This window comes from Callithrix jacchus, chromosome 8, assembly GCF_049354715.1.
Source record: "Callithrix jacchus isolate 240 chromosome 8, calJac240_pri, whole genome shotgun sequence".
In the NCBI taxonomy this organism is placed as follows: Eukaryota; Metazoa; Chordata; class Mammalia; order Primates; family Cebidae; genus Callithrix; species Callithrix jacchus.
The window spans coordinates 90,030,973-90,053,824 of NC_133509.1; the positions used below are offsets into that span (position 1 = coordinate 90,030,973).

The 22,852-nt window shown below is 42.7% G+C and overlaps 1 protein-coding gene across 1 annotated transcript in view; it reads right to left on the reverse strand.

The window, feature by feature from the left end:
- The window catches only part of TBPL2 (TATA-box binding protein like 2), a 30,115-nt gene extending 12,273 nt beyond the window's left edge, over positions 1–17,842 (reverse strand). Inside the window, exons 1-5 of the mRNA XM_002807237.6 lie at positions 17,630–17,842; positions 13,146–13,591; positions 11,800–11,887; positions 9,755–9,846; positions 4,265–4,432 (exon numbers count right to left, since the gene is read on the reverse strand). Coding sequence (XP_002807283.3) covers positions 4,265–4,432; positions 9,755–9,846; positions 11,800–11,887; positions 13,146–13,591; positions 17,630–17,683 — 848 coding nt within the window. The 5' untranslated portion in view covers positions 17,684–17,842. The remainder of the gene's footprint in view (positions 1–4,264; positions 4,433–9,754; positions 9,847–11,799; positions 11,888–13,145; positions 13,592–17,629) is intronic.
- Between the last annotated feature and the right edge of the window lie 5,010 nt (positions 17,843–22,852).

Below are 22,852 nucleotides of genomic sequence, written 5' to 3' on the forward strand. Positions count from 1 at the left end.
TGGGAGTGTCCTAGGTAATATCTTATGGAAATTAGAAACATAATTAATTTTTGGTCATAACACTTTTTCAAGTGCAAGCCATCCTGGATGGTTATTAGAAATCAAGGTAACTTAGGGCATCTGATTTAATGTATTAAGATCTTGTTGGTTAAACATTATCTTTTCAAGAAAATCTGTTAATAAGAATACATGTTTTTCTGGATTTCCAAATTCTCTAATAATAAATACATTTTGTATGCATTTATAAACTGCTGAAGTTAATATTTATAGCAGATAGAACCTAAAAATATTTCTAGGCCACTGCTATTTGTATTTGAACAGGTGCTATATAAATAAAGAAATTCCAATTATCCCAAGTTTTTAAAATTCAGGATTTGTTGCTATAAATAGTAACTCATATTTACTACTAAACGTAAGCTGGCTTCTCCATGGAGCAAAGGATGGTGGCATTTGAGAGCTGTTTCTCCCCACTCCAGCCTGGAGAGAAGGGCAGATTCCTAGAAAGGCTTGAGGAACCTACCAAAAGAAGTCAGGTGGTGAGAGGAGGTGAGTAAAACTATTCTCAAAGCAGTGGCTAATGGACAAGAAAGAGAAGAAAAAAAGGCATCCAAGCAATGGAACACTAGCATCTTTGCACTTAAAGGGTGAATCCAGACTGAATGGAAAAACTCCATTCAGCTCAGCAAAAAACAAAACTGAAAACAACAGGAGATGTGGAACCTCTTACTAGCTCCAGAAAGGCGCATCTTGAAGCGAGGCTTGCCCATCTCAAGTACAGGAGGTCCCTGTGGGTCGAACTGTCTTCCTGGAACACAACTCAGTCTTACTGCAGAGTATGTCCAGACTTTCACCCACTAGCCACTTCCCGACACTGAGGAGACCATGATACGAGAGGAAGCCCCCCCAAACCCCTCCAGGACTCTGAGATCCAGGCCAAGAAAATGAAGGCTGGAGACACAAAAGGAAGATTTCCATTTCATCTTCCAGCTGCATTTTAAGACTTAGAAAAGAGGAAACAAAAACTTGGGTATGTAAAGGATGTTGAACTGCACTTGGCTTTGGGAACAATGGTTTTAAGGTTACCAGCATAATGAGGTCCCAGTTAGGGATTTACTTCATTTTATTTATTCTCTGCCTCATTCCAAAAGACAGCTGGAGGCAGAGGAAGAGTGGTTTTGGTTAGGGATGGAGAACATTTCACAAAAATTGAGAATACTGAACACCTGCCAACTTCTTGGCCAACCCCACTTTGACCCATCCTTCAAGTCTCACTTTAAATGTTACTTCCCCAAGAAAGTCTTCCTTGATCTCTACCCACCCCCAATTATGTAAAAGACCTTGCTTTATGGTATCACAGCCCCTGAACGGCCTTACCTTCACTGTCACCGTATTGCTGTCATTGACTTATCCATCTTTTCTTTTAGACAGTGATCTCTATGTGGGCCAGTGGCTATAGCTGTATCACTTGCCATTATCACCATAGCATCTGCTACATGGTAGTCACCTAGATTTTATTCATATAGCAAGTATTTATCATTAGGATATCTTTGAATTAAAAATTAAAGAGGGAGCCGGGCACAGTGGCTCACGTCTGTATTTCCAGCACTTTGGGAGGCCAAGGCGGGTGGATCATCTGAGGTCAGGAGTTCTAGACCAGCCTGGCTAACACAGTGAAAACCCATCTGTACTAAAAAAGCAAAAATTAGCCAGGTATTGTTGGGGGCGGGGGCCTATAGTCCCAGCTACTCACAAGGCTGAGGCAAGAGAATCACTTGAAACTTGTGGGTGGAGGTTGCAGTGAGTGGAGATCTTCCCACTTTATTCCAGCCTGGGCAAAAGAGTGAAATTCCGTCTCAAAAAAAAAAAAAAAAAGTTAAAGAGGGAAAAATTGTCATTGACAACTATGGTCATGATTTTGACATAGAAAGATTGACAAAGAAAGTGCCTGGTAACAAAGGGAGATACTTGTATTATTAAATGTTGACATACCAATTGGCAGAACCTGGGGAACTGAATGACCTTAAGGGTTTAACACAAGGCAAATTTGGCCTGATAATTATAACTGATGATGTGCCATGTTTCCCCACAGAGCTAGACAATCAGAGAGGCCTCATGTTAAAGGTTCAAACCTGCTAAGAGGTATTTTTAACATTCCCAGTGTCAAGAATACACACTCTGGAGTTGTAATCCATAACCTGAGGCTGATGTGGAGAGGATGAAGGGGAAGCTAGAATGAGACTAGAGACAGCTGTGGGAATACAAAGCAAGCTTCCTGCCCAGACAAAAAAAAAGAAAAAACAAGTGAGATCATAAAGCTGTCCCAGGAGGAAGACAGAACAGAGATGAGCCCACTCAGTCTGATGTATTTTCACTGCCTACTGGCAACTCTTCCAGAAGCTGGTAATAACAAGGGGCACCTATTCTAGACTTAGATCTGCTCTGTAGGGAAGCATTGTTGGCAAAAAAGCAGTGAAAGGAAACTTGGGAATAACTGCACACATCATTTTAGAGCCCTGAATGGCCAGAAGGGAATGCTAAGTCTAATGTACACACACAGCCTTAGAGTTCAGGTGCAGCTCTTGCTAATGTACATTAAGCTGATTCAGAGAAAAATAGGCTGGAGGCTTGTGACTTGAGAGTCAGGAAGATAAGACAGCCTAAGCACTGGGAAAAACAAAGGCTTTATTAGGAATCTGCAACTTATGCCAAGATTGAAGGAACAAAGATACCTAAAGGGACAACGTGTCTTGCATGGGGGAACGGGAGGACTTTATAGGGTGCTCAGCTTTTTGAAAAATAGGGTATATTTTAGGCATTCAATAGCATACAGTGAAAAAATTGAAAAAAGAAACCACAATCAAGAGAAAAACAACCATGTCAAAAGAAAAATAAGCATATCATGAAAGCTAAATCTCAAAATGAATGAAAATATTTTTAGAAGAAAAAGCAATTTGTAACTTCCACTCAGTTCATGTCTGAAAGGAAAACTAACAAATGTTAGGGAAAACTCAGCAATATGATCCCTATCTACTCCATTAACAGGATAATCATTCGATGGCCAAGAGAGGGTAAAATGTTGGAACGAAAAGACATCAGTTCAAGCTTGACAAAGAGAATTTAAGAGCATCTGTGATTCTAACCCAGGTCAAGTGCCCTAGCCTAGATGTATATATTGATGAGTCGACGGATTTGGTGTTGAGTCAGTCTCTGTCCCTGCTCTCTGAGGGCCTGGGCTGGATGAGAGAACCACAGAAACAGCTAGGGGTGAGGGAGGAGCACTAGCTGTTGAGGTGTGAAGTTTGAAGTCAGGAAGTCTAGAGATATTCCCTAGGGCAAGGAATATATCAAAGACAACACTGTGATGGGGGCTGCAGCTACACACACACACACACACACACACACACACACACGCACACTCATATAGGGGAAAAACTAGTTATGACTTCTTGGAATGTGCTACAGCCATTCTTTTCTCATCTTCTCTCCAATCCATTCTCCTCTCACCAGCTGTCAGCCGCTTCCTACTGGCCTAGTCCATTTCACATGCCTTATCTCACCAGTGCCATTGCCAAGCTACATGTGTGCTTCTTTTCTTTTCTTTTTTTTTTTTTGAGACGGAGTTTCGCTCTTGTTACCCAGGCTGGAGTGCAATGGCGCGATCTCGGCTCACTGCAACCTCCGCCTCCTGGGTTCAGGCAATTCTCCTGCCTCAGCCTCCTGAGTAGCTGGGATTACAGGCACACGCCACCATGCCCAGCTAATTTTTTGTATTTTTAGTAGAGACGGGGTTTCACCATGTTGACCAGGATGGTCTTGATCTCTTGACCTCGTGATCCACCTGGTGTGCTTCTTTTCTATGTGTATGCTTACAAATCTAAAGATCAGTGAATCTTAACGCATGGTCCTCTGACCAGCAGCACTGGCATCACCTTTGAACTTTTTAGAAGCACAAATTCTAGCAAAATCCCTGGTGAAGAAGCCCAGCCAGGGATGTGCGCTTTAATCAGCTAGGTGATTGCTAAGTAATTTAAGTTTAAGAACCATAGTGGGGGGGTGGGAGAAGGAAAAAAAAAAAAAAAACATGATTTCAAAAGACTGGGCACATGTGGTAACCTATGAGGACTCAGGCATAGCATCTTAATATTTTCACTATTGTGTCCCAGGCCTTTAAAAAAATTCTCTGAAAGATACATTATATAAGCAACCTATAACATAACTTGAGTATCTTGGTAAACTCAAAGTTCAAGCTATAGAACTGTCATACCTACTGAACTGCTGATGGGTTAGCACCAAACCTTCCAGCCTGATGGGAAATTTCACATCACAGCTTCCAACCATGTTCTGAATTTTAAAATCGAGGAATCTGGCAGGGAATCCAAGCTTCTGCACCACACGAGCATATTTTCTCGCTGCAAGTCGAGACTGCTCTTCACTGGGGAGGGGCAAATATGTTTCAAGATGTTTTAATCACTACATTCTCTAAACTACTAGGATTGTATCGGATTGTTACTATTTGTACCATATTTATCTTTCAACGTGTACTATGAAGCTGAAGGCTTTGTGAGGAGGACTTACTTCCCATACTTTGGTCCCTAGCATCTTGTAAAAGGTCTTATACAATTGTACAGTTGTTAAACAGAATCATAAACAAATTTTTGTCTCCATTTGTCACCTTTCACTTATGAGGTAGTTTTTCTTTTATTTAATAGTTTGCTAAAACCATTCCAAGCATTCTCAAAGTGTGTCCCCAGACCAGCAGCTTCACCTGGGAACTTGTTAGAAATGCAAAGTCCCAGGTTCCACCTCAGACATGCAGAAACTCTGGGGATGGAACAGAGCAATCTGTCTTTTAACGAGCCCACTAGGTAACTGTGCTGCTCACTATAGTTTGGGAAGCATTCATCTGGTCTCAAAGTATGTCCCATTTAGAAGGAAACAACAGCCAGGTGCAGTGGCTCACAACTGTAATCCCAGCACTTTGATAGGCTGAGATGGATGGATCACCTGAGATCAGGAGTTTGAGACCAGCCTGACCATTATGGCGAAATCCTGTCTCTACTAAAAGGATAAAAAATATTAGCTGGGTGTGGTGGCAGGCACCTATAATCCCAGCTGCTTAGGAGGCTGAGGCAGGAGAACGGCTTGAACCTGGGAGGCAGAGGTTACAGTGAACTAAGATCACGCTGTTGTGCTCCAGCCTGGGCAACAAGAGTGAAACTCCCCCTCTAAATAAAGAAAAAGAAAAAAAAAAGAGAAGGAAACAAGAAAAAATAAGGACACATGCATACAAAAAAAAATCACATATAAGGAGGTAAGATATGTGCTGATTGAGTGGCACAGACAAGGTATCACTTCCCGAGTCTTTATTGGACACACTGTCCAAAACAACCACATGAAATACCTCGAAATCCACCTTTTTCTTGGCTTTCTCACCTACTCTTCATTCAATTCATACTCAACACAAGAAGGACAGGAATTCGTCCTATTCTATGGCTATGTCCTTAAGTGTCTGTCCTGCTGCACCCCTAAATTCTTATCAGAACATGTGAAGTCCTAAGAGGTGAGGCTTCATTTCTCCTTAGGCATTTTTCAACTGTTACTGCCAAAACAAAACAGCAGGTAGCAACACCTGGCGGGTGAATCAGATGAATTCCACCCACTCATGGATTGGCCCTATTTTTAGGCTCTAAATCAGAAACACTGAAAGAAAAGCCAGTTTGAACTTGTTTGCCTGGACCAAAGCAAGTGTTTGATTCTCTTCTCCAGATCCTTCACCAACACTGCCCCCTCTCGTGTATTCATTACTTCATATATGTGTCACTTCATTTAATGTTGATTCTCCTCACCCACTTTAAAAAAAAAAAAAAAAAAGAGACTGGGTTTTGCTCTGTTACCCAGGCAGGAGTGCAATGGCACAATCATAGCTCACTGTGCCCTTGAACTTCTGGGCTCCAGTGATCCTCCTGCCTCAGCCTCCTAAGTAGCCTGCAGGGGCAAGCACCACCATGCCTGCCCAACCTTTTATAGAGACAGGGTCTTGCTGTCTTGTCCAGGCTGGACTCAAACTCCAGGGCTCAAGTGATCCTCCCCACATCAGCCTTCCATCGTGCTGGGATTACAGGTGTGAGCCACTGCACCTGGCCTATCTGCTGATCCTCCATCTAGTCACTATATTGACTATAGGTGCACAGCACTGCCCTTGGCTCTCTTCACCCAATTCTCACTCCTGAAATGTCCTTAGCAAGTCCATGTCCCCAGATTAGCAGTGTAATAAACTTTTTCCATTTTGAGCAACTACATTTTGCCCAACTGATCTATTACATTTCCCATATTTCAAGTTCGCATAGTCCTATAGTTTCTTGGGATATCAGCTGTGATATTCTAAGGACACAGAAGTTTCTATCAAAACAGCTAGTAGTTGAAAGTCTGCATACATGTTCATTGTACATACATTAGAAAATAGTTTAAAAATCTTAAACTCTCACCTGTAGGGATGTTAACCACCTAAATTTGATATTCTGCACTTTTCCTGTGCAAACACAGGTATTCCCTCATACTCTTGCTATTACAATTGATATTCTGCACTTTTCCTGTGCAAACACAGGTATTCCCTCATACTCTTGCTATTACAACCAAAGAGAATAGGTTTGGATAAAATGTTGGAGATAATACTGGCACCTCTTTTTTTTTTTTTTTTTTTTTTTTGAGACGGAGTTTTCGCTCTTGTTACCCAGGCTGGAGTGCAATGGCAGGATCTCGGCTCACCGCAACCTCCACCTCCTGGGTTCAGGCAATTCTCCTGCCTCAGCCTCCTGAGTACCTGGGATTACAGGCACGCGCCACCACCCAGCTAATTTTTTGTATTTTTAGTAGAGACAGGGTTTCACCATATTGACTAGGATGGTCTCGATCTCTTGACCTCGTGATCCACCCACCTTGGCCTCCCAAAGTGCTGGGATTACAGGCGTGAGCCACCGCGCCCGGCCCCCTGGCATCTCTTGTTAACCAAATTCTTACACTTACTATCCAAAACTTCAAAACCAAATATATTTGGATAGCAAGTATCTCTTATTATCTGAACTCACTATCAAACTTTCACTATCAGATTTTAGAAACCAAATAAATTCAGATAAGACAAGATAATCAGGAATGTGTATAATATGTAACATGAGCGTATTTCACAATAAAAGTTGGATAACAAACACCATTTAGTTGCTTACTTCTCCATTCCCACTGCAACTTAACACAATGTGGCCATTCTTTCAGCTCAGTATGTGTGTGTGTATGACTAATACAATTTCACTTTATGACTTCAAAGAAAACCTATTATTAAATTAGGTTTTCCCTGTTCTAATGCAGAAATGAACACTGTTACAGGTATCTGGCACAACTGTCCGATAATCACTTTAAAATGGAGATTCCTGGGATCAAAATAAGAGAAATCCAGAAATGTACTCAGACACGTGAAAAACTTAATACGTAAAAACAGGTAGTGGGAAATGTGGGTCTTCAATAAGTGGAGTCTTCAATAAGTGTATCTGAGTACCGACTGATCATTTGGGAAAAATAATTACCTTACATTGAAATAAAATTCCAGATCTGGTCTGTCCAATTAATTTAACTTAAATTCAGTCCCTTGGTCATTTTAGCTGTATTTCAAGTGCTCAATAGCCACATATGAGTAGTGGCTACACCACGGCATTGAACAGTGCAGATATAGAATATTTCCATCTAGAGAAAGCACTAGATGAATCAAAATACCAGCTACCCTTTTCCCAACACAAAGCAGGATCTGAAAAAGACCGAAAAAATATAGAAAAGTCAATATTTGGGCCGGGCGTGGTGGCTCACGCCTCCAATCCCAGCACTTTGGGAGGCTGAGGTGGGCAGACCACCTGAAGTAAGGAGTTTGAGACCACCCTGGCCACCATGGCAAAACCCCATCTCTACTAAAAATACAAAAATTAGCTGGGCATGGTAGTGGGTGCCTGTAATCCCAGCTACTTGGGAGGCTGAGGCAGGAGAAGCACTTGAACCCAGGAAGCAGAGGTCACAGTGAGCTGCAATTGTGCCATTGCACTCCAGCCTGGGCAATAAGACTGAAACTCCATTTAAAAAAGAAAAAGAAAAAGAAAGTCACTATTTATATAATATTGCGCACAAATGCCTTAAGGGTAAAGCCAAATGTAGAGAACAAAGAAAAATTGGATAAAATGACTATACCCTCCAACATTTGTGTTAAAAAAAGAAAAAACCCACCATTAGCCAGATGTAGCAGCTCAAGCCTGTAATCCCAGCATTTTGGGAGATCAAGGTGGGAGGACTAGTTGAGCCCAGGAATTCGAGACCAGCCTGGGCAACATGGTGAAACCCTGCCTCTACAAAAAAAAAAAAAAAAAAAAAAAAAAAAAAAAAAAAAAAAATACAAAAATTAGCTGGGCCTAGTGGTGCATGCCTGTGATCCTAGCTACTTAGGAGGCAGAGCTGGAAGGATGGCTTCAGCCCGGGAGGTGAAGCTTGCAGTGAACCGAGATCTCACCACTGCACTTCATCCTGTACAACAGAGTGAGACCCTGTCTCCAAAAAAAACCACACCATGAAATACTATGAAGAGTGATCTGAGAAAAAAATATTTACAGTATAAAATGGTTAAAATAGTTAAACACCAAAACAAAAGATAAATATCTCCATAGATAATTGGATAAAAGACATAGCAATTTCTGTGATTCTAAAAAGTTATTTAATCTCACTAGTAAATTAAAGAAATTAAAAACAACATAACTTTTTGCCAATCAATTTAGCAAATATAAAAAGAATATTGACACTCAGTGTTCATGTGATAAAATGAACACTCAGTACATTTCTAGAGCAAGAAATTGGCACACCCTTTCAGGAGAACAATTTGCTTCTCATCTTTTAACACCGACAGGAGAAAATGGGCTCTCTCACTAGAGAGTTATGGTGAAAGATTACCCATCAACACAGGGCTTCCGCTGCATGAAATCCACGAGAGAGGAGATTTTTAAGGGATGCCTCCTGAGTTAATGTTCAAGCTAATGGTCAAGGAATGTGTAATTTAGCTCCTTTAGAAAGTTCTATCCATTTATCTGCAATGACAAAAATTCACAATAACTACTTCCCCAGGCTTATAACACTTATCATTACTTTAACTTTAAAAAAATTCACCTTAGAAACAAGTTGCAACAGCACAGTTAAGTTTCCTCGGCTTAATAGGATAAACTGTAAAATGGGGCTATGTCAGTATTTTATTTTATTTTTTACTAGAGACAGAGTCTTGCTCTGTAACTCAGACTGTAGTGCAGTGGTATGATCACAGCTCACTGCTGCCCTCAAACTCCTGGGCTCAAGTGATCCTCCCACCTCAGCCTCCCAAGTAGCTAGGACTACAGGTGTACACCACCACATCCAGCTGTTTTTTAGTTGTTTTTTTTTTTTTTAAACAGAGATGGAGTCTCACCATGTTGCCCATACTGGTCTTAAACTCCTGGGCTCAAGCAATCCTCCTGCTTAGGCCTCCCAAAGTGCTGGGCTTATGGGTGTGAGTCACCGTGTCTGGCCCAAGTCAGTATTATAAGACTGTTTTTAATCCAAAATGTGACATTTCATTGAATCAAGTCTTCAGCAGAGAAAGGCCTTTTGCCCCTACTCTGTGCTTTAGCACATTAATTCTATGCTTCCTTGTTTTAATACTAAATTGTTTCTCTGGTAAGGGTGAAGGGATAACTCCTCATACCTTCTGGCTCCTGTGCAGACCATCTTCCCAGAGCTAAATATAAGGGCTGTTGTCCTGGGCTCTCGGATCCTCATGATGACAGCAGCAAATCTCTATACCCAGAAACCAAAAGAGAATCAGACTCTGCTAGGAGTTAACATTATCCCAGTTGAAAAGCTGAGCTGAACACGAAAATCTCAAAGAAACAGATTGGATGGGAAAACTAAATGTCTCATCTATTCTCCCTACATTAAGGTTGACAAAAATCACGATGATTCTAAAATATACTTATTAACAGGTAAAAATAGTATCAGTAACTGCTAGAATTTGAAGGCCTGTTATGTTTCAGTTCCTATTTGTCCTTATGATAGGATGAACTTGTGTTCATTATTATCCTCATTTAGGGCTCAGGGAAAACGAGTAGCTATTTAACCTCCAATATTACACAGGACATGGTAAAGTTAAGATTCAAAACCCAAACTCATCAGATTCTCTGCTTTTTACTTTGACATACTTCTTTTCTTTTGATTAATCTTTTTTTTTTTTTTTTTTTAAAGATGGGGTTTCACCATGTTGGTCAGGGTGGTCTTGAACTCCCGACCTCAGGTGATCCACCCACCTTGGCCTCCAAAGTGCTTGGATTACAGGCGTGAGCTACCATGTCCAGCCTTTTGATGAATCTTTTGGGGGGGGGAAAAAAAGCATGCTAAAGGCTCACCAAGACTATAATGTACTGAAAAGCAACCAAAATGCAGAAGAGTCTATATGATAGGCATGCTAAAGATGACTGACAGAAGTCGACGTCAGGTTCTTGCCTCCTATAGTCCTCAGTGTCATCCAAGACCAGCAGCATCAGCAAGCCCTCCGGGTGATGCTGACACATGGACCTGTCATCAAATGGTCTGCTCCTACACAGACACTCTCTTCACCGCAACTCCTCTCCCTGATTAAGCTAGGAAGGAAATGGGTGAGTACTAGCTTATAGGCCAAGCCAGAATTTCTTTGGGTATCAAGCACAAGTTCAGAGAGATCCTCTACACTTCATCCCCAGCCCTGCCTACCCTTATCCCTCATCCAAAATGAAGGGTGTGCTGAGGATGGTGGATAAAAGTTGCTGGAAATCCTGATTGTTTAATAAGGTGACCACAGATGCAGCTGTGAGGGTCTTAGCTCATCTTGGTGCATCTGTCCTCACCATTGTCAGCTATATGAAATACCAAAGGGAAAGCTTTATTGTATTCGGGTAACAGTCAGGTAATATTTAAATTCAGATGTCGGTAACAGTACTACCACAACAGCAAAAACAAATACTTAATACATAAATGCTGATGCCTGCCAGGTCTCTAGGTTCCTACAAATGTGACCTTTTTCCATCTAATTCCATAGATCCTCTACCACCTAAGCCAGAGAACTTTTTCCCAGTAGGAAGCAGGTCTTACTCATCTTTGTACTCCTCAGTACAGGGCCTAGCAAATCGTTAAATGTTGATAGGATCAACAAATCCGATTACCCTAGGTAAAAACCAACCATTGAAAACAGAATGCCTGGCTTTGGCAGGATACAAGAAAGAACAGATTTTATTAAACTTCGAAGGGGAGGGAAAAAAAAAATCCCTGAATCTTACATTAGTAAGTAGGAGCTTGAACTTTGTACTTTAGGCAATTTAGCTTTCTCAATAAGAAGAATTGTAAATGGAAAGATAGGTTAGTGTCGGGGAGCTAGGACAACATTTAGCAAAAATTATTTCCAAAAATATCATGGCATTTTAAGAAAGTTCGCATCCCAATAGTCAGGTGGAAAATTATAGTCATGCCGAAAAATCTTTTTGAATGACAAGGGAAAGAGCTTATCTCCAAGGAACTGCTACATTACTTCTTTATTCAGCATACAGAATGAGATTATTTTGAATCACTCAAAAGAGTGAGATATTAAACTTGAGTTGCCAAAAGCTTTCCCAGTAACAATTTTTTTTAAGGAAAAAACAGAGGAATTAGTCAATGTTATAATATGAAGAAAGTAAATCTAAAGAGAAGCTAATTGTTGAAAGGAATACTGAGAAATCTTACCTTTGGGTTATATTCTGCATTTTTTGCATGCAAAGCTATTTTCTTGAGATCCAACTTACAGGCCAGGTTTACAGTGGAAACTATATTCCTGAAGAAATAAGTCTGTTTAGAAAAGTATATCAGATACAAACAGAAAAAAAAAAGAAAAAGACAAAATATTTTCTAATTTCTTAGGTTATACCTTAGCAATTTCCTAAGGGAAGATTTATTCCAAATGTGAAATACATGGTAACATGGTTCCTAGTAAAATGTAAAATCCCAAAGTGAAGTGCTAAAATAGCCTTTTCTAAAATTTCATGACTAGCTGCTAAAATGAAGTTTTAGATCCTTTTTTTTTTTCTTTTTTCCCCCGAGATGGAGTTTCGCTGTTGTTACCCAGACTGTAGTACAATGGCACGATCTCAGCTCACTGCAACCTCCGCCTTCTGGGTTCAAGCAATTCTCCTGCCTCAGCCTCCTGAGTAGCTGGGACTACAGGCGCGCACCACCATGCCCAGCTAATTTTTGTATTTTTAGAAGAGACTGGGTTTCACCTTGTTGACCATGTTGGTCTAGATTTCTTGACCTCGTGATCCACCCACCTCAGCCTCCCAAAGTGCTGGGATTATAGGCATGAGCCACCGCGCCCGGCTGTTTTAGATCTTTTTTCAAAACAATGCCTCAAAATATAAATCACAATTCTGAATCAATTTGCAAATCAAACTTAATTTTACATCTTTATATCCTTGGTGTTTATCCAACCCTACTCGCAATTCTCAGCAACTTCAGTGCTTTAGTATAAACAATACAATCCTAATAATCTTTAACTCCCTTCTACCCATCATAGAGGATCGAGAATTAGAGCTTCAAGGCTGGGCGCAGTGGCTCACGCCTGTAATCACAGGACCTTGGGAGGCCGAGGTGGGCGGATCATGAGGTTAAGAGATCGAGACTATCCTGGCCAACACTGTGAAACCCCGTCTTTACTAAAAATACAAAAATTAGCTGGGTGTGATGGCGCACGCATGTAGTCCCAGCTACTCGGGAGGATCAGGTAGGAGAATTGCTTGAACCCGGGAGGCGGAGGTTGCAGTGAGCCGAGATGGAACCACTGCACTCCAGCCTGGCGCCTGGCGATGGAACAAGACTCTGTCTCAAAAAAAAAAAAAAAAAAAAAGAATTAGTGCTTCACCTTATAGATAACCAGACTGTCTAAAGCCACAATCAATTTAGAACTGATAAAACAAAGAATTATGAAATCCAAAGTTCTTTTCCCTACATCATTATCCTGAAATTAGTTATCATCGCATTCAGGAATATAAAGTGTATACCCAATGTGCTCAATTAAAACAAAAATAAAAACTTACTGTAGTTGAGGTACAATTCCACAACACTCTGAAACAGAGGTCACTGGTGTCATGGGAGTTATAGATGCCAGAGGCAAGGAGTTGGAGTCTGGTTTCTCAGGAGAGGCCTGGACTGAGTCAGTATCACTAGGGTGCTGCTGTGAATGCGGATTTGACAAACTGGGGCTGTTTGAGCCCAGCCCAATGTCGCTGGGTGATGGCAACCTACTTTGGCTTTCAGAATTTTCTTCTGTTTCATGTTTGCTTCCAATGACAGGCTGGTTTTTATCTTCCTGGGTAAGTTCATCTGGTAGGAAGCTAAGATCCACAGATGAGAAACCACCACATGTTTCTTTGACTTCAGGGTTCGAATTAAACGCAGTCTCCGGATTGGATGCATTCAGTATGTACATATCATAAGGTACAACTGGGCTGAACAGGGGAGACCTGGGTGGGGCAAGGCCATCCTAGGCAATTCCCAAAACAGACAGACAAAAACACAATAGAGAGAGCAGCATGTTACACAAAAGAGATATCACTACGGTAGGCAATGTATTCAGTGTAAGAGACAGTTCAAGATTGCTTATATTTGTGCATTGCTTCTTTCTAGAAAATGTCATTAAGATTCTATTACAGGCTGGGTGTGGTAGCTCATGCCTGTAATCCCAGCACTTTGAAAGGCTGAGGCAGGTGGATGGCTTGAGGCTAGGAGTTTGAGATTGCCTGGCCAACATGGTGAAACCACATCTCTACTAAAAATACGAAAATTAGCCAAGCATGGTAGTGCATGCCTGTAATCCCAGCTACTGGGGAGGCTGAGGCACAAGAATCTCTTGAACCCTAGAGGTGGAGGCTGAAGTGAGCCAAGATCGTGCCACTGCACTTCAGCCTGGGCAACAGAGCCAGGTACCTTCAAAAAAAAAAAAAGGTTCTATAACAGCACACTTAATGGAAACAGGAAAGATTATTTTTAAATGAAGAAAAAGCATTCTTCATAAACTATCTTCACTTCTCTGGTTAGGTCCCTAGTAAGTTGCCACTCTCTAACTCCAATTTGCAATAGAGGCAATTGAGCAACCATGCTTGAAATTGTTGTATACTTTGAAGAGAACAGATATACTGCATTGTTTATTTATTTATTTTTTTTAAATTTATTTATTTTTTTGACACGGAGTTTCACTGTTGTTACCCAGGCTGGAGTGCAATGGCACAATCCCGGCTCACCACAACCTCCGCCTCCTGGGTTCAAGCAATTCTCCTGCCTCAGCCTCCCGAGTAGCTGGGACTACAGGCGCGCACCACCATGCCCAGCTAATTTTTGTATTTTTAGTAGAGACGGGGTTTCACCTAATTGACCAGGATGGTCTCGATCTCTTGACCTCGTGATCCACCCACCTCGGCCTCCCAAAGTGCTGGGATTATAGGAGTGAGCTACTGCGCCCGGCCATACTGCACTATTTAATTATAAACTTTAGTTGACTTAACTTTGAAATAATTTTGACTTTTAAAATTATATTTGAAATAGAATAAATGAAGTTTAAGATATAACTGAATGCTAATCAAGACTCGCTAAAGACCCACTGTTATTACTTCTAGGCAAAGGCATAAGAATTATTGTAATGTTCTAGTTACAAGAATTTACAATAGGAAAAATGATATTGAAACTTAAATGGTAAGAATAGTTTAAATCAGTATATTTTTGGTCCAGGGGAGGCTGCTGAGCTCCCATTAACAAGCTATGAAGAGAATGAGGTGTGCACCTGAGGGAATCAACTAATGTAAAATTCATGGGCTTTATTATGGGGAAAAATCGATTACCTCAATCAATGCATTACCACCTGCTTCACCCAAGTCGCAGACCTGGATTCCAGATTTTAAGCACTGCTTGCAGGAGAAACTCAAAAAGATCTTATTTCTTTTCTGACAACTGAAGGGTCAGGAATGCACTGTGTTGCATCTTCTCAGTGACAATGCTGTTTCAGCTAACATACAGACATCTGCCTGTTGGAGTGTTCTGTTACTACAAGTCCAGCAGGTGGCAGGGGTGACTAATTGTTTAAAGAAAGCACTTGGAAGAAAAAAAAAAAATCAAGCTATTCTCTCCAAATAAGATTTTTTACCTCCATTTCATTTTGAGTATGAGATAAGCTCCCATCTTTCCCCACCCTCAACCCACAGAGTGGCCTTAAGAAAAGTGAAATGAGGATAATGGGCCCTGATTCTACTGCAGGGTTCCTCGGCCTCACCTGTCCCAGATGGAAAGGATCTCCTCGGGCAATTTACGCTAAAGCTCCAAAGCTGCAACCCTCAGGGTCTCTCTTCCCCTTCCCCATCATGACATTTTATCAGGAAACAAAGCTCAACCTACACAAGAATGTAAGGCAATGGCTAGGAGACCTTGAAGGAGGATGTTTTATGGCAATGGAACCTTGACGGTGTCCCTGCAGGCTCTGCCTATAGGAACATGCCTCAGAGGACGTCTGTGTAGCATGTTCACTGAATCACAAGTCATTTTTTGTTAAACTGTATCCACCCATCTTTCTCAGAAACTTTCCAGCTTGGGCTCTTTGCTGTGTTCAATGCTAGGGAAAGTCATCATTTCTACCTCAGTACTGATCATTGTCTTTATAAAAAAATTCTCCCACCAAAAAAAAAAAAAAAAAGTTACCATCTTGCAGAGTTTTTTAAAGACTTTTTTTTTTTTTGAGACAGAGTTTTGCTCTTGTTACCCAGGGTGGAGTGCAATGGTGCAAAGGCGCAATCTCGGCTCACCGCAACCTCCACCTACTAGGTTCAAGCAATTCTCCTGCCTCAGCCTCCCAAGTAGCTGGGACTACAGGCGTGTGCCACCATGCCCTGCTAATTTTTGTATTTTTAGTAGAGACCGGGTTTCACCTCGTTGACCAGGATGGTCTCGATCTCTTGACCTCGTGATCCCCCCGCCTCGGCCTCCCAAAGTGCTGGGATTAATAGGCGTGAGCCACTGCGCTCGGCCTAAAGACTCTTTTCTACAATATTTGGTGCTAAAGATCTTTATTTTTTTTTCATTCTGTCACCCAGGCTGGAGTGCAGTGGCGTCATCTTGGCTCACTGCAACCTTCGCCTCCCAGGTTCAAGCAATTCTCCTGCCTCATCCTCCCCAGTAATTGGGCTATAGGCACCTGCCACCAGGATGGCTAATTTTTATTTATTGAGTCTCCCTCTGTTGCCCAGGCTGGAGTGCAGTGGCGTGATCTTGGCTCACTGCAGCCTCTGCCTCCCAGGTTCAAGTGGTTCACCTGCTTCAGCTTCCTGAGTAGCTGAGACTACAGGCACCCGCCACCATGCCCAGCTAAGTTTTGTACTTTTAGTAGAGACAGGGTTTCCCCATGTTGGCCAGGATGGTCTCAATCTCCTGACCTTGTGATCTGCTGGCTTCCACCTCCCAAAGTGCTGGGATTACAGGCATAAGCCACCACAACTGGCCTTTGTATTTTTACTATAGGCAAAGTTTCACCATGTTGCCCAGGCTGTTCTGGATCTCCTGACCTCAAATGATCCACCCACATCTGCCTCCCAAGGTGCCGGGATTATAGGCATGAGCCACCGTGCCCTGCCCGACCACTAAGGATTTTTAACTTAAAAGTCTTAAAAGTAATTAACTAAAAGAAGACACGGGTGTTTGCAGTTCACATTTGGCAAACCCTGCGACCACCAGCTTCACCAGAGACTTGACTTCTCAGGGAGGCCCAGTACTGCATCCATGCTGCAGGGAACAAGGGGTCTCTGTTTCCCCATCAAAGCAGAAGCCCTTGGGAACCCGAAGTCGCTACAGCAAGCATGAAGCCCTCTGTGCCTGTCCTTTAGAATCGGGCCGGGGGCCAGGTGCAGTGGCTCATGCCTGAAATTTCAGCCCTTCGGGAGGCCGAGGCAGGTGTATGACTTGAGGTCAAGTGTTGGAGACCAGCCTGAGTAACAAGGCAAAACCTTGCCTTTACTAAAAACACAAAAATTAGCTGGGCGTGGTGACAGGTGCCTGTAATCCCAGCTACTCGGGAGGCTGAGGCACGAGAATCGCTTGGACGCGGGAGGTGGTGGTTGCAGTGAGCTGAAATGACACCATTGCACTCCAGTCTGGGCAACAGGGCAACACTCCATCTCAGAATGAATGAATAAATAAACCAAAAACCAAACAACCTGGGATGGGCCTTGTAGTCTGGTAACTGAGTGCACAGTTCTGGATTAGCACTAGAGCGAGACTCCATTTCAGAATAAATCAATCAAAAACCAAAACAACCCTGGGTGGGCCTTGTAATCTGGTGACTGAGGGCACAGAGCTAGACGAAGTTCGAGCTCTGTTTGGCAACCTTGGGCAAATTATTTTACTTTTCGAAGCTTCTAACCTTCAACTGAAAGGCGTGGGAAAGCAAGGGTCGCTAATTTTTAAGAGAACGGAGGCAAAGCCCTTGGCACACAGGACCCAGAGGGTCTTGGCCCTGACTCCGGGAAAGTGCCGGCAGCCTCACCTGAGCGGCGCACTGGTTCAGGTAGAGCTCCAGGTAGGTCTCCTCCTCCTCCATGGACAGAAATCCCACTGTCGGGGGTGAGGGCCGGGGGCGGATACCAGATTAAGCACCGAGCTAGCAGCCTCAGAGCCCGCTCCGGCTGGGGCGCAGAGGCCATTTATGAGCCTGGGGCGGTCCCTGGCCCAGGCTCCTGCAGAGGGCGCGAGAGAAGCGATGGGCGACGGTCCAGGAGCGAGATGCGGAACTCACCGCCCGCCCATGGGCGCTGGGAAGCGGAGGTGGGCTAGGGGTGGGCCGCAGAGGGGCGCCTCGCCTGGGGGCAGTCACCCAACTCCATCGGCAGCTGGGAAGCACCTGGGCCTGCAGATTTGATTTCTTTCGATACCTGCAATGTGGCCTTTGCTTCCAGGAGAAAAGTTCTCGGTGCAAGTTGCATGAAAAGTGAGCGCGTTGGACAGTGAGAAAAAAATGAATTTTTATTTTTTATTTTTTTAATTTTAAATCCTGGGTTTCCACTCTGTCGCCAAGGCTGGAGTGAAATGACGGGCAACCATGGCTCACTGCAGCCTCGACCTCCTAGGCTCAAGCCCCCCTAGCAGTTAGAATTACAGGCAGGTGCCACCATGCCTTGTTAATTTTATAATTTTTATTTTTAGTTAATTACTTTGTATGTTAGTATGTTTTATTTGCAGTATGTTACCTAGGCTGGTCCTAAATGCTTGGCCTCAAGCCATCCTCCCGCCTCAGGCTCCCAAAATGCTGGGATTCCAGGCGTGAGCCACTGTGTTCTGCCAGAGATCTTTTTTTTTCTCTCGAGCACAATGAGTGGAATTGGAGGCGCCTTACCTAGTCAGGTGTAATATTTTCACATTATCATTACTTCTCACTGTCAAATCCCAGGTGGTTTTTCTCCAATCAACGAGCGTTCTGTCTAAAGCCCCATACAAAACAGTGTGTTGCTATACAGTTAGGGTTGAGGAAATCTCACAAAAATAACACAAAACCTTCAGAGAGGGCTTCTCTTTCTCGAAATTATTATTTGATTTTTCAGTGCCTGAGTTTCATAAGAGCTTAACTGTGTAGAACGATTCTATGAATATAATTTACGCTTTTTTTTTTTTTCTTCCAGACAGAGTCTGCTCTGTTGCCCAGGCTGGAGTGCAGTGGTGAGACCTTGGCTCACTACAACCTCCACCTCCCAGGTTCCAGCAATTCTCATGCTTCAGCCTCCCTGGTAGCTGGAATTACAGGCACCTGCCACCATGCCTGCATAATTTTTGTATTTTTAGTAGAGACTGGGTTTTGCCTTGTTGGCCAGGCTGGTCTCTGGCTTCAGGTGATCCACCCACCTTGGCCTCCGAAAGTGCTGGGATTACTGGTGCGAGCCACTGTGCCTGGCCTGTAATTGACACTTTTTATGTAAGGTATTTAAAAATGTATGCATGGCCAGGCATGGTGGCTCACGCCTGTAATCCCTGCACTTTGGGAAGCTGAGGTAGGTGGATTACCTGAGGTTGAGACCAGGCTGGCCAACATGGTGAAACCCCATCTATACCTAAAATGCAAAAATTAGCTGAGTATGGTGACTCCTGCCTGTAATCCCAGCTACTTAGGAGGCTCAGGCAGGAGAATAGGTTGAACCTGGGAGGCAGAGGTTGTAGTGAACTGAGATTGCACCACTGCACTCCAGCCTGGGCTTCAGAATGAGACTCTGTCCAAAAAAAAAAAAAAAAAAGTACAGAGACAGACGTAAAATACATCTTTTTTTTTTTTTTTTTTTTTCTTTAGACGGAGTACCCAGGCTGGAGTGCAATGGCGTGATCTCGACTCACTGCAACCTCCGCCTCCTGGGTTCAGGCAATTCTCCTGCCTCAGCCTCCTGAGTAGCTGGGATTATAGGCATGCGCCACCATGCCCAGCTAATTTTTTGTATTTTTAGTAGAGACGGGGTTTCACCATGTTGATCAGGATGGTCTCGATCTCTTGACCTCGTGATCCACCTGCCTCGGCCTCCCAAAGTGCTGGGCCACCTGGCCCAGAATTTCTAATTAAAAATAAAGGAAACATATTGATGAGATTGGAATTTCATATAATTGCTTAGAATGGTATTTAATCTAAAGGTTTGTGTTGAGATAACCTACAAATTTTTTTTAGCACAGTACCTGCCTAGCAGCTCAAATATTAGCTCTTAATTTTGTTATCAGATTGTTACAGACTGAATTGTGTCCCCCTAAAATTTATATTTTGAAGCCCTAATTCGATCTCACTGTTGGCTTTACAAGAAGAGAATTTCAACATGTAGAGAAACACCAGGAATGTTCACACAGAGAAAAAGCCCAGGTGGGCCAGGTGCGGTGGCTCACACCTATAATCCCAGCACTTTGAGAGGCCGAAGAGGGTGGATCCTGAGGTCAAGAGATCGAGACCATCCTGGTCAACATGGTGAAACCCCGTCTCTTCTAAAAATACAAAAAATTAGCTGGGCATGGTGGCGTGTGCCTGTAATCCCAGCTACTCAGGAGGCTGAGGCAGGAGAATTGCCTGAACCCAGGAGGCGGAGGTTGAGGTGAGCCGAGATCGCGCCATTGCACTCCAGCTTGGGTAACAAGAGCGAAACTCCGTCTCAAAAAAAGAAAAAGAGAGTATCCAGGCTTTTCTTGGGTAAGCCTGACCTAATCATGTGAGGCCTTAAAAGAACTGGCTCTTATTTGGGAGAGTGAGTCAAAATTTGAGAAGGGTTTGCCATAAGGGAGATTTTTCATTGCTGGCTTTGAAGACAAATGAGACCATATTGGAAAGAATGTGGGCGGAGCATGGTGGCTCACTCCTGTAATCTCAGCACTGTGGGAGGCCAAGGCAGGAGGACTGCTTGATCCCAGGAGTTTGAGACCAGCGTGGGAAACTTAGTGAGACCTCATCTGTACAAAAAAAAAATTAGCCAGGTGTGGTGGCATGCACCTGTAGTCCTAGGTACTTGGGAGGCTGAGGTGGGAGTATCACTTGAGCCCAGGAAGTTGAGGCTGCAGTGAACCATGATTTTGCCACTGCACTCCAGTCTGGGCAACAGAGTAAGACTTTGTCTTAAAAAATAAAAATCATATTGGAATGTGGGTGGCTTAAGGAGCTGAGAGTGCCCCACATTTGATAGCCAGCAAGGAAATGGGGACCTCAATCCTATGGCTGCCATCAATCATGAATCGGTTTGAAAGTAGATTCTTCTCAGAGCTTCCAGAAAGAAGTTTAGTCTGGCCAGTAATTTGATTTTAGCTTTGTAAAGACCCTTTGCAAAGAAGCTGGCTATGCTATGCCCAGATTTCTTAGAACTGTGAGCTTATAAATTTGTGTTAAATTGCTAAATTTGTGGTAGATTGTTACTTTACAAGAGAAAACGAGTATGTCAAAATTATAATAAGTATGGACACAAATTTGCGGTGATGTACCATGCAAATGATAGAGGAATAAAATGTTAACAAGTTCATTTGGGTAAAAGAGATACCAGTGTTCTTTATACTATTTTTATTCCTGTAACTTTTTGTTTCTTTTCTTTTTTAAAATGTTTCCTGTAACTTTTTGTAAGTTTGAGATTGTTTCCAAGTAAATGTTTCAAAATATAATATTAGTGATTGTTTTGTGAGTGTTTTAGTTGTTTGATAATTATTTATAGAAGATCTTTTAAATTAATTTTTTATTTTTTGAGATGGGGTCTCACTCTGTTGCCCAGATCCCAGTGGTGCCATCTTGGCTTACTATAGTCTCCGCCTCTCGGGTTCAAGCAGTTCTCCCACCTCAGCCTCCCAAGTAGCTGGGATTACAGGTGGGTGCCACCACGTCCAGCTCACTTTTGGCCTTTTTTTGAAGTATAGATGGGGTTTCATCATGTTGGCCAGGCTGGTCTCAAACTCCTGACCTCAGGTGATCCACCCTCCTTGGCCTCCCAAAGTGCTGGGATTACAGGTGTGAGCCACCGCACCCCACCAAAAATCTTGTTATTCTATTTCTGGGAATCAAAGATTGCTATGGTTTGATTGACTAGCAGTTAATTGTTAGCATTTATTCAACTCTTACTATGTACCACACACTGTTTGAAGTGTTTCACACATATGAATTCATTTAAATGTCTTAACAACCTGATGAGATAAATACTCTTTTTGTCCCCATGTTATAGTTGAGGCTACTGAGGCACAGAGAGATTGAGTAACTTGTCCCAGAGTATCTGCCTATGGAGTCATTTGATGTATTGTCCCTTACCAAAGGCTTACCTAGACCATTTTAAATTAGCAGTTTGTTTTCTTTTGAACTGTGGTTGTTAGCTGTTTTGATTCCGACTTTGTTTGTTTGTTTTAGAATTTATAATATTTTATACTTTGGCAAAAAAAGAAAAAAAACACTGGGCGTGGTGGCTTATGCCTGTAATCCCAGCACTTTGGGAGGCTGAGGTGAGTGGATCACCTGAGTCAGGAGTTTGAGACCAACCTGACCACCATGGTGAAACCCCATCTCTACTAAATACACAAAATTAATGTGGTGGTGGGCGCCTGTAATCCCAGCTACTCAGGAGGCTGAGGCAGGAGAATTGCTTGAACCCAGGAGGCAGAGATTGCAGTGAGCCAAGATTGTGCCATTGCACTTAAGCCTGGGTAACAAGAGGGGGGAAAAAATGAAAAAGAAAAGAAAAGAAAACCTTAAAACTACCTTATCTAACTCATTCTTTAAATTAAAAAAAAAAATATATATATATATATATATTATTGCATTTTAGGTTTTGGGGTACATGTGAAGAACATGTAAGATTGCTGCATAGGTACACACATGGCAGTGTGGTTTGCTGCCTTCCTCCCCATCACCTATATCTGGTATTTCTCCCCATGCTATCTTTCCCCAACTCCCCACCCCTGCTCTCCCTCCCCTATTTCCCCCCAACAGACCCCAATGTGTGATGCTCCCCTCCCTGTGTCCATGTGTTCTCACTGTTCTACACCTGCTTATGAGTGAGAACATGTTGTGTATGATATTCTGTTCTTGTGTCAGTTTGCTGAGAATGATGGTTTCCAGGTTCATCCATGTCCCTACAAAGGACATGAATTCATCGTTTTTTTATGGGTGCATAGTATTCCATGTATATGTGCCACATTTTCCCTGTCCAGTCTATCATCAATGGGCATTTGGGTTGGTTCCAGGTCTTTGCTATTGTAAACAGTGCTGCAATGAACATTCATGTGCATG